This window comes from Hemiscyllium ocellatum, chromosome 13 (genome assembly GCF_020745735.1).
Source record: "Hemiscyllium ocellatum isolate sHemOce1 chromosome 13, sHemOce1.pat.X.cur, whole genome shotgun sequence".
Taxonomy (NCBI): Eukaryota; Metazoa; Chordata; class Chondrichthyes; order Orectolobiformes; family Hemiscylliidae; genus Hemiscyllium; species Hemiscyllium ocellatum.
In genome coordinates, this window is record NC_083413.1 from 25,680,481 (window position 1) to 25,692,520 (window position 12,040).

The 12,040-nt window shown below is 40.9% G+C and overlaps 1 protein-coding gene across 4 annotated transcripts in view; it reads right to left on the reverse strand.

Moving 5' to 3' along the window:
• The window catches only part of tp63 (tumor protein p63), a 108,331-nt gene that overhangs the window by 18,962 nt on the left and 77,329 nt on the right, over window positions 1-12,040 (reverse strand). For all 4 annotated transcript variants that reach the window (XM_060834651.1, XM_060834650.1, XM_060834652.1 and 1 more), the window contains exons 3-8: window positions 11,762-11,948; window positions 8,927-9,042; window positions 7,856-7,965; window positions 6,368-6,504; window positions 4,872-4,957; window positions 3,883-4,007 (exon numbers count right to left, since the gene is read on the reverse strand). In XM_060834651.1, the coding sequence (XP_060690634.1) occupies window positions 3,883-4,007; window positions 4,872-4,957; window positions 6,368-6,504; window positions 7,856-7,965; window positions 8,927-9,042; window positions 11,762-11,948 (761 nt within the window). The remainder of the gene's footprint in view (window positions 1-3,882; window positions 4,008-4,871; window positions 4,958-6,367; window positions 6,505-7,855; window positions 7,966-8,926; window positions 9,043-11,761; window positions 11,949-12,040) is intronic.

Sequence of the window (12,040 nt, forward strand, 5' to 3'; positions counted from 1 at the left end):
TAGACTACAAGAAGGAAGCATATGGCAAATGGATGAGAATTTGAAAGCAAAGGTATGCTGATAGATGAGGTTAGGTACCAACAAGTGATCTACGTGGACGTAAGTAAGGTGTTTGACATGGTTCCTCATGGTAGACTGGTTTCCAAGGTTAGATCACTTGGAATACAGGGAAAACTAGCCATTTGGATACAGAACTGGCTCAAAGGAAAAAGGTAGAGGGTGGTGGTGGGGTTTGCTTTTCAGACTGGAGGCCTGTGGCCAGCGGTGTGCCAGAAGGACTGGCACTGGGTCCATTGCTTTTTGTCAATTATATAAATGATTTGGATATGAACGTAGGAGGTATAGTTAGTAAGTTTGCAGATGACACCAAAATTGGAGGTGTAGTGGAGGCTACCTCAGAGTACAACAGAATCTTGATCAGATGGATTAATGGACTGAGGAGTGGCAGATGGAGTTTTAGATAAATGTGATGAGTTGCATTCTGGAAAGCCAAATCAGGGCAGAACTTATACACTTAATGGTAAGGTCCAGGGGAGTGATGCTGAACAAAGAGACCTTGGAGTGCAGGTTCATAGGTCCTTGAAAGGGGAGTCACAGGTAGATAGGATAGTGAAGGCAGCATTTGGTATGTTGGCCTTTATTGGTCAGTGCATTGTATAGGAATTGGGAAGTCATGTTGCAACTATACAGGACATTGGTTATGCCACTTTTGGAATACCATGTGCAATTCTGGTTTCCTTTTATGGGAAGGATTTTGTGAAACTTGAAAGGATTCAGAAACATTTTACAACAATGTTGCCAGGGCTGGAGGATTTGAGCTATAAGGAGAGGCTGAATAGGTTGGAGTTATTTTCCCTGAAGCATCAGAGGCTGAGGGGTGATCTTATAGAGGTTTACAAAATCAAGAGGGATATGGATAGGAGAAATAGACAAAGTCTTTTTGGAGGGTGGTGGAGTCCAAAGCTAGACGACAAAAGTTTAAGGTGAGATGGGAAAGATTTAAAAGGGACATAAGGGGCAACCTTTTCATAAGAGGGAGGTGCATGCATGGAATGAGCTGTGAGTGGAAGTGGTGGAGGCTGGTACAATTACAACATTTAACAGGTATTTGGATGGGTATATGAATAAGAAGTGTTTAGAGGGATAAGGGGCCAAATGCTGGCAAAAGGACAAGATTTATTTAGAATATCTGGTCAGCATGGATAAGTTGGACTGAAGAATTCGTTTCCATGCTGCATTTCTTTATTACTCCATGACCCTATGTTTTTCAGATGTTAATCGACCTGCCTTTTTTGCTTTGCTGTCACTTTTCAGGAAGATGTCTGGTGTGATGTTACTCCTTTAACAAGGTCATGTTGTCCTTGGTTTTTTATTCCAAAGGAGGTCATAAAAAGCAGAGATTCTAGTTTGTCTGGGATTATGTCACTTTGATTGCAGCTAACAGGCAACAATCAAGGAAAAGGGCTTTTCATTTACTTAAAAACATTTGTACAATGAAAGGAGACCGATAGTTCTCCCAGTTCAGGGATTTTTCTAGTTTGGTTTAGCTTTTAGCTTGGGACCCAAAGAAACAGCTACAGTGAAAAGAGTTGCATGCTGATTTGCTTTCTAATATCTCCCTTGTAAGAACCTGGGTTTGAATTTACCTTGTCAGGGAGTGTATTTATGGGGATATTGTAGGAAATTGGAACAGCATCATTATGTTGCGATAGAGTCTATAGGGTTTTCAGATAGATTACGTTATTCTATACTCTGTTCTTTTTTGTGTTTCATTGGTCGTCTGTAAATAAATTGTGTTGTTTAAAACTGAGTGGTTTGACCAGCTGCATCATGCCTGGAATATGTACCTTAAACAACTAGAAAAGTTAGGGTCTGAGCTACCTTTTCAAAATATTTTGAGGGGGTCTGGCCTACTCCATAACGCTGGTTATAAATAAATTCTCAGGATATGGGGCTCTGCCTACTCATCATTCAGAATACTGGGTGCTATACCACTAGCCACCCTCCACAATAAAAAGAAAGTGAAACAAGAGGAATGGCTTCTATTAGCATTTCCAAATCAAAAGAATGGAAGCAAAACACAGTCAGTTACACAGATAAGCAACTTTAAAATAAATAAACGACAGACAAATGAAATGTCATGATCATGAAGCAGAGATTAGAAATAAGTGTGAAAGGCATAAAAGATCCAAGGAAACTTCCACTAACAACTTACAACTGCAAAGAAAAGCAAACAGATTTTGGAAGCTGGAGTTATGGTGCTGCATTACAATACATTTTAGGATTTCTTCTATTATGAATTCAAATTGATCAACACAATCATGAAATATTAAAGATAAATGCAATATTTCAAGATTGCTTCATTCTCCCACAAACTTGGTAAGCCAGGTGCAGACTCAAGCTCAAAGGTAAAGGCACCTCAGATTTCACTATCCCACACTGAGGTACTGAAAGAAAGTATAGGAAAGCAGCTCAACTGCAGAGCTTTTTTGCAAAAGGTATGATGGGAAAAGGAAAAATGAAAAAGAGAGCTAGTGTAAATGACTGAATTCTGGATTTTTGTTTCTGCATTTCTAAGATACACAAAACAAAGTAGTGCTACATGGATGAAATACTTGCAGAAAGATTAAATATTAGATTTTGTTCATTAAAGTGCAGAAAAGACTTTCTACTGGATTGTTGTGGCATTTGGCAATTTTAGATGATGTTATCATGATCAAAGCATGGAGTGGGCCTCATCTCATAATCATCGTTTCTAACTTGAACCATCATTCAGGTGAATCTGCACTGTTCCCTCATTGAGTTTAATGGTCTTTCTACTAATTAAGTACCTAAAACAAGACACTGTTCTAATTAGCTAAACTATTTTTGCACTTAATAGAAATTACTTCTTTTTCCTTGCATGCTGTTCCTTGAAGGGAAACGGAAGGATCTAGTGGTGTGACAGCCTAGAATCTGCCATTGTTGGTGACTTTTTTGAGCATTAAGACAGCCATTTCATATGTTCCACCATTTTAACAAATCCTTCCAGTACAATGTATTTCAAATCGCAACAATACCCTTTCTCTTTAGGAGGAGGATTGGTTTAAATATAAAGGTGTAGCATAAACTATTTCCACTTAATCTTGTGGAGATCTCCATTTTAAAAAAAATATTGAACTAGTCTCCACTAGCTAGAAGTGTGAAGTGTAGTCACTGTGGATAGCTATGAAACTTTTCCATACATCAAGATAGGGATTAGCTAGATTGCAGGATATGGTAAAGACTGATCAAACCCAAGCTCAAACATGAGAGGGGTAATGCAGGAACATAACAGGGATTATGAAGGAAAAAATTATACTTATTTATTATTCCATGCTCCATTCGGTCTTGACTAGTGACATTGAATGGAATCCTAGCTAATTACTTCCTATTTTATGAGGTCCTTCATCACACTGTGGTGGTGGAAAACATGTTGAACAATGTGTTGAGTCATTAAGAATAAAGTCCCTGTTCCTTCACTGAGCCAAAATTTTGGAACTCCCTTCCTGAGAGAGATCTGGTCTCCCTCTACCAGATAGTTTGAAGTGGTTCAAGGCTTATTATCACTTTCACAAAGAAAATTAGAGTTTGGCAATTAATTCTGGCCTAACCAATGATGTCTACATCCCATGAAAACTGGCAGAGAGTTTAATGCAGCTAATGACTTGTGGGGCTCAGCCAACTGCCTAGATGGCAGCTGGGTTACTCGAATGGATCACTGCCATGATCACCTGCTGTCAGATGTTATCCTCTCCACAACTGAGGTTGTATTGAAGCGTTGAAACCATAAAAAGTCAAAAATTAGGGCATAGAGAGAGGCCATTAGGTTCATTGTATCTGCATTAGCAAGTGTTAACTTACTGTTTCTGCAGCAGGTGCTGCTGTTGTTGCCTGTAGTTCTCAATCGTGTGTTGTGGCAATAATTGCATCAGCTCCAGTGACTCTTTAATTTTCAGCAATACTTCATAAGTCTCTCGTCCTCTTATCTGAACATTAAAAAAAGTGCAACTAGTCAGATACAGAGGAAAAACAAGAGACAATTACATATATGCAGTACTTTCGGCAGTGAAAATTTGCAGGTCTCAGGAAAAAGATTGAGATTGGGTAATTGATGAATGGTGGATTGATTAAACGATTTGGTTGTGAAGTTTGAGAGAGGCAGCAAGAGGGAATGGCTTTGGACAAGAGTTCTACAACTTAAGAATATGGCAACTAAAGTTATCCCACAGTTGACATAGCAAAATGTGAGCAGATTTGGAAGGCTTAGGGGTGTTTAAGCACAATTCAGAGTTAGAAAAGACTGACACCATTAAATGAATATATCAAGCAGCAGGTAGGAGGAGATAACGGATCGTCAGTGTCAAAGTTTACAGGCTTCATTCTGTTTGTTTACTGTGGGAGCTCATGCATCAGGATTACAATAAGAGAATTTAGAAATATTTGGATGTAAAACGATGGACCTTTCAGCTTGAATTCCCTAACTGAAATTCATGATGTCTAAACCAAGACATGTTGCACTGAGAGAGAGACAGGAACAGTGAAAATTGGAGTGTGAGAGCATGAACAGAGAGAAATATGAGGTTTCAACACCATGCCACTTCAGGAAATATCACAGCTGAATAGTACCATAACGCATTGGGCACTCAAATTCCAGCACCAGTTCTAAGACAAGATAATACAATATGACAATTAACATTTTAGAACTGCTAGAACAAAGATGACCCATAGGATGCTATTCAAAGAAAAGGTTGGCTGAAATAGTACTACTTTAAATTGGAAATACACCAATTACCAATCAGTTATATCATAAATTCTAGAGGAGAAATTCAAGTAAAAATTTGAAAACTTACTGGCAAATAAAACAGTTCCTCATCGCCTGGTCGTCGTTTCTTATTACTGATTGAGGCTACCTGGATCCCCTGATTCACATGACGGACTATAAGAAAACATTAAAAAGAACTTTCTTAACTGATGTCATTTACAAAATACCTTGCAAGAACTGGAACAAACATTATATTGGACAAACAGGCAGAAAACTAGTCACCAGGATACATGAACACAAAAAGACATGACCCACTCTCACTAGTATCCTTACATACTGATGAGGAAGGACACCAATTCGACTGGGACAACACACTGAGCCGAGGACAAGTCAAATTTAGACACGCACGAGAATTCCGAGAGGCATTGCATTCCAAGCAGGACTCTATCAATAAACACATTGATTGGGATCCCATTTCCCACCCTGGAGAAAAATAACAGGAAATGACATCACCACAGGAAATTACATGACCTACCCAAAGAAACCCAAATTCAAATAGAAAGCAGGCCATGCCACCAGTGCTCCATCTGGAAGCTCACTGATGTTAACTAGATTGGTGACGAAACATTTGAAAAGAAACCTTCTAGCTCATCGAGCAAATCTACATCCAGAACCTCAACTTGAGCTATAAATCTTCTCGAAACAGGCTAACTTTCTTAACAGCTCGAGTGCCAAATACAAGTGAATGTCAGCATTATCATTCACTCGCATAAACTGGAATAACATTAATACTAAAAGCACCTCGTTTAGCTTCCTTCTGAGTTCTACTGCTGTTACTGTGGCAAAGGCATAGATGAAACCCTGCTAATGCACATTAATAGGGTTTTGTAGCCCTCCAAGCTTACAGTGCAGATATGGAGCAACCCTGAAGAAATTCCAGTGTTTGACTTTGATATGGAGCAGAGCAGTAGAAATCTATTGAAAAAAGCTGAAGCAAGGGAAAGACAGATTGTACACAGCATTTGTTTACCTCTATTCACAAACAACAATTGCAGAAAAGTTTTGGTTGGGAGAGCACTGTCCTTAGCAGTGATGTGAAATACTGCCATACACTGTAATTTGACAGGAGGACCTAGTCCTGAATATGCCACCTGACTGTCACAATCAACTACCAAGGGAGAACTGTGTAATTACAATGAAATTAAAACCCCATTTTTTGTTTTTTAAGAAGCAACCTTTCATTTGTGCCTCTGTCCGGTCTTTTGTGATCAGTGTCCACAGCTCCTCAGTATGCAGAAATGAAAACGTGCAAAGAACAACACAACTATGGCCCGCACACGTGCGCACACACAGACACACACAGGTTGACATGTCTGTGTGGAGTTGGTGAGGGCTAATATAATTGAATGGGCTGGGTCAGTACAGCATTGGGAACTCTAATAGTTCTCCTTGGGAACAGTGGGTAACAGAACTCAAACTCATGCACAGCATTGGAATATCTATCGATATAAATTATGATGGTTTTGTGCCAGTCCAAATCTAAAGGGCAGGCAAACTTTAGAAGGAGCCCCAGTAGTTACTTACGTCGCTTGCTAGTGTCGACACCTTTTGTTCCTTCTGTCACTTGTTGTTTGCGAATGCTGTCTTCATCTGCTTTGCGGTCACGGCCAGGACAAGCGCAAATACGGGCTTCGAAGCAGCGGCGGCCAAGAACCTGACCACTAGACACAAGAGAATGTGACATTACCACATGCCATTACATTAAAACTGTGACACCACAACTATAGGAACAGAATTTGGCCATTCAGCTAATAGAATCTGCTCTACCATTTAATCATGGTTGACATGCCTTCTCCATGTAATCTTTGATCGCCTTACCAATCAAGAACCTATGTAACTCTGCCTTAAATACATTTGATGTGTTAGCCTCCTCTGCAGTAATGAGTTTCACAGATTAACCACACTTCAGCTGAAGAAATTCCTCATCTCAATTCTAAAAGATTGCCCCTTCACTCTGAGGCTATGTCCTTGGGTCCTAGTCTGTCCCACTAGTGGGAACATCTTCTCCACATCCACTTTATCCAGACCTCTCAGTTTTCTGGAAGTTTCAATCTGATTTTCCACACCCCCCACCCTTGAGTGCAGACCAAGAGTCCTCAACTGCTCCTCATCTTGCCCTTCATATGTTTCTTCTTCTTTGGATGAATTTCTGCTGTGCCTCCTGAATTACCCCCGAAGAAATTCTTGCCATTGCTGCTCCACTGTCTTCCCTGCTAGGCTCACCTTCAAATCAACTCTGGCCAGCTCCTCCCTCATGTCTTTGTAGTTACCATCACTCAAATGTAATACTGTTACATCCAATTCCAGCTTCTCCCTCTCAAACTGCAGGGTGAATTCTATCTTATTACAACTACTCACTCCATGGAGTTTCTTCACCTTAAGGTTCCTAATCAAGTCGGACTCATTACTCATCACCAATTCTATAAATGGATCCAAAACACTTTGTAACATACAAATTAACTGTGTACAGGAACCAAAGATGTTGGAATGGCATTCATTATTTATACTCTTGTACCTTATTTACATCGAATAATATTCTGCAAAGAACCTGAGGATGCTTTAAAACCTTCAAGATGCAATGGACTGAACACAGCATGGTACAGAAAATTACCAATAACATGGGTTCAGTAACCATTGGACAATGAGGACACTACATAGTGAGAGAATGAGAAAGATACTATATAAATTCACATTGTCCTTGCCAAAGTTTATAAGCAGCCTGTACAAATTCACTCTTTTTGGGAGTTCTATCTGCATCAGCTAACTTCTGTAACCTGTGTGACAAGACAATAATTTATGCACCTCTACAAATGTTGAAGTGGCAACAACTAGGCCATACCCATTTTCCACTATCCTTATCCAGATAGCTTTGAGATGTATTTTAGTATCAGAATAAAGAAAAAAGACATTACTCTAGTGCAAATGGGGGAGTATAGAGTATTATGAAATTCACTTGGTAAATGTGTTTATGTAAACTCAAACCCCAATCTATAAGGAGCCCATGCTACTTACTCCCTGTTTTCCAAGGTGACAATGATGAGGATAGGACGCCGGTTCATTCCTCCAACACAGCTGCTGTTACACATGAAGTTATACAGGATTGTGGTGAATTCAGTGCCAACCTGGTTTAAAAATTGGTGAATAGAACAAAACATAAACTTAAGTTCTTCTGTACAATTATGCATTACCTCAAAAATTTGCTGATACTGAGGCAATTGCATGAATTTTGTAGCTCCACTGCACACCATATTAAGTTAATTGACTTGCTGGGGTGACATTGAAAACCTGTTGACAACAATTCTAACCTTGTCAATAGGTCAAAACAGGTGATATTGAATCAGTTGCTGATTCTTATTTCTTTAATTTTCTTTTCCAAATCAGTGGGCTGCATGGTGGCTTAGTGGTTAGCACAACCTCACAGCGCTATGGTTCAATTATACCTCCTCGGGCAACTGTCTGTATGGAGTTTGCACATTCTCCCGGTGTCTGCATGGATTTCCTCTGGGTGCTCCCGTTTCCTCCAACAATGTGCAAGTCAGGTGAACTGGCCATGCTCATTTTCCCATAGTGTTAGGTGCATTAGGGTAGGGAAATGGTCTGGGTGGGTTACTCTTTGGAGGATCAGTATAGACTTATTGGGCTGAAGGGCCAGTTTCCACACTGTAGGGAATCTAATCTAATAAAATCAGCAGACAGCTCACAGAGCATACAAGGGCAGAGTACACAAGGACCAGATGACTCACCAGGGTAGAATGCAAAAAGTGCAGATGACTCATCAGGGCAGAGTGTAAAAGGGGCAAGATGACTCACTGAGACAGAGTATAAAAAGGGGTTGATGACTCACTGAGACAGAGTGTAAAAGGACTGATGATTCAATGGGGTGGAGTGTAAAAACGGCAGACAACTCACTGGGTAAAGTATAAAAAAGGTGCTCAATATGCACAGCTATAATCATTAAAACCATGTAAGCAACACAATCCCACAGACAGTGAAATAATCAGTGGGTAGACTACTTTCCACTCACAAACACGTTCCTTACTTCAAAACTGATTAGCAACATAGAGATCAAGGGATATACCTTACCTGTGGTGGTTCATAGGGCACCATGACACTTTGCCTCCCAGTAATTGGGTCCTCAACATACTGGGCATGGCTGCTTCCCTCCACTCGGATTAGGTGACTTGGTGGGGCCACTTGACCTACAGGAACAGTGTTTCGTTAAAAGGGAGTGACTTATTCATTCACAAAATCAACGACAATGATATTTCCCCCAATACTCAGCTATTACATCAGGAAATCAAATAAATTATAGTGAAGGACTCATTCGAGCGGGATACTATCTATCGTTTACACTTCAGCCTCCCCCCATTCCCCCATCTTATCTTCAACATATACACCAACATTTTGATGACCAAAATCAGATTTAGAGGTTTTGGATTAGTGGTGCTGGAAGAGCACAGCAGTTCAGGCAGCATCCAAGGAGCAGCAAAATCGACGTTTCAGCAAAAGCCCTTCATCAGGAATAAAGGCAGAGAGCCTGAAGCATGGAGAGATAAGCTAGAGGAGGGTGGGGGTGGGGAGAAAGTAGCATGGAGTACAATAGGTGAGTGGGGGAGGGGATGATGGTGATAGGTCAGGGAGAAGGGTGGAGTGGATAGGTGGAAAAGAAGATAGGCAGGTAGGACAAGTCATGGGGACAGTGCTGAGCTGGAAGTTTGGAACTAGGGTGAGGTGGGGTAAGGGGAAATGAGGAAACTGTTGAAGTCTACATTGATTACCTGGGGTTGAAGTGTTCCGAGGCGGAAGATGAGGCGTTCTTCCTCCAGGCATCTGGTGGTGAGGGAGTCCTCCAATCAACCACACTGCCCTGTGGCCCAACATTTCAACTCCCCCTCCAACTCTGTCGAGGGCATGGAGGTCCTGGGCCTCCTTCACCGCCACTCCCGCACCACCAGACGCCTGGAGGAAGAACGCCTCATCTTCCGCCTCAGAACACTTCAACCCCAGGGCATCAATGTGGACTTCAACAGTTTCCTCATTTTCCCCTACCCCCACCCCACCCAACTTCCAGCTCAGCACTGTCCCCATGACTTGTCCTACCTGCCTCTCTTCTTTTCCACTTATCCACTCCACCCTCCTCCCTGACCTATCACCATCATCCACTCCCCCACTCACCTATTGTACTCCACGCTTCAGGCTCTCTGCCTTTACTCCTGATGAAGGGCTTTTGCTGAAACATCGATTTTGCTGCTCCTTGGATGCTGCCTGAACTGCTGTGCTTTTCCTGCACCACTAATCCAAAATCTGGTTTCCAGCATCTGCAGTCATCGTTTTTACCTCAGATCTAGAGGTCGTCACTGGACCTAAAACATTAATTCTGCTTCTTCTTCAGATGCTGTCAGAATTGCTGCATTTTTCCAGCAATTTCTGAGCACCTGGTTTTCTTGATTATTTGTTATGAAAATATCACAACAGCAAAATCTCCTCCCCAACTGTGCAAGTAACAGCATCTGATGCAGCAATGTGATGATCTGCAACCCTTACTTGCACACATACTATGGCCTGTATTATATGCATATAGGTTGCAGTTCACTCTGTTACCTATTGCTGATGTATGGGATGAGGTTGCACGCTGCACATCATTGAACAACCTGGTCTTGAAATAAGGTCAGCTTGTTTGAAATACAATCTCGACCTTCTTCTCAATGTGAAGAAACTGACAAAACCCACCAAATCAGAATTACACTGGCTGCATCCTACTTATTGATATCAACCTACCAATCATTTTTAACGATGGACCAAAAGTATCAGCCTCACATTATTTCAATTTGGTTTAATAAATACTAAAAACTGGAGTACTGAAGTAGTGTTCAGCTACAGGTCAATCCTGTCAACAGGAAAATTTAAGGAGCTGAAGACTGGATTTAATTATGGTATGATGCCTTGTTTTTTTTTTAGCTTTCTGTGCCATCCTATGAATAGAAACCCTCAATTAACTTTAATTAGGTGGGAGAACATGAGCTTGAAAGCTCAGAAGTAAAAAGTTCTAGCCAATATTAGTCTAAAGATTCATCGCACTGTTAATGAATGCGTACCAATTATATAGTATCTGATTGCACACAGAAAATGAGCACACTATGACATTTCAATGACACCAAAACCTAACAATTTGAAGATTGGTCAAAAAGAGTGACAGATCATAAAGCATTTTTTTGGTTTTCTTAGTTTTGATGCACATTCTGTTAATGAGATACTCAGCCTTACCTATCACTGAAAAAACCTTACAGTAGACAACTTTAGGGATTAAAGTCAAAGGGTGTGGTACTGGAAAAGCACAGTCAGTCAGGCAGCATCCAAGGAGCAGGGGAATCTACATTTCGAGCATAAGCTCTTCACCAGGGACTCCTGATGAACAACTTATGCTCGAAATGTGGATTCTCCAGCTCCTTGGATGCTGCCTGACCAGCTGTGTTTTTCCAGCACCACACTCATCAACTCTGACCTCCAGCATCTGCGGTCCTCACTTTCTCCAACTTTAAGGATTAACCAGCCATTGCTCTCTGAGCAATACTACAGGCTGTATGTCACATGTGGGCAGTCTACAGAGTAAAAGAAGGCAACACAGACATTTAGGAAGGGATTGAAAGTGTATTATTCTAAAACTGTATATGAAAATCTAAATCACTTCAGCCTTAACAGGGTATTGTCTACGTGATAATGTATTTTGAGTAGAGAATAGATGAAGAGTCCTATATCAGTTAGGTGACTTAAAATGAGAAGTTTCTGGCGCAAGAACATACAAATAAATGCAAAATGTTGGTCATTCAGCTCCCATATGTCTCTCACATCCCCTTCTTACCCCAGAAGCCCTGCTACTTTAAGAATCTGAAATTTAAAGAAACAGTCAGGTAGCCTTACCATCATTGAACTCTCGACTCAGCTCATGATTTGGGCATCGTTTCACCACTTCAGTAACATGCTCTGCCTTCTTGTACACTGGCATGGCCCGAATCACAGCACCTTGTGGTGGTTGTGTCATCACTTTGATCTGGATTGGACATGTCTTGGCAATCTGACAGTATAATTTCTTGAGTTCTGGAGAATACTGGTAGAAACAGGAGAAACAGTATTGAGCTTGACATTTATATAGCAACAGTTAATTCAATTCACAGTTTTTGATTGGCCCCCTCATTGCAT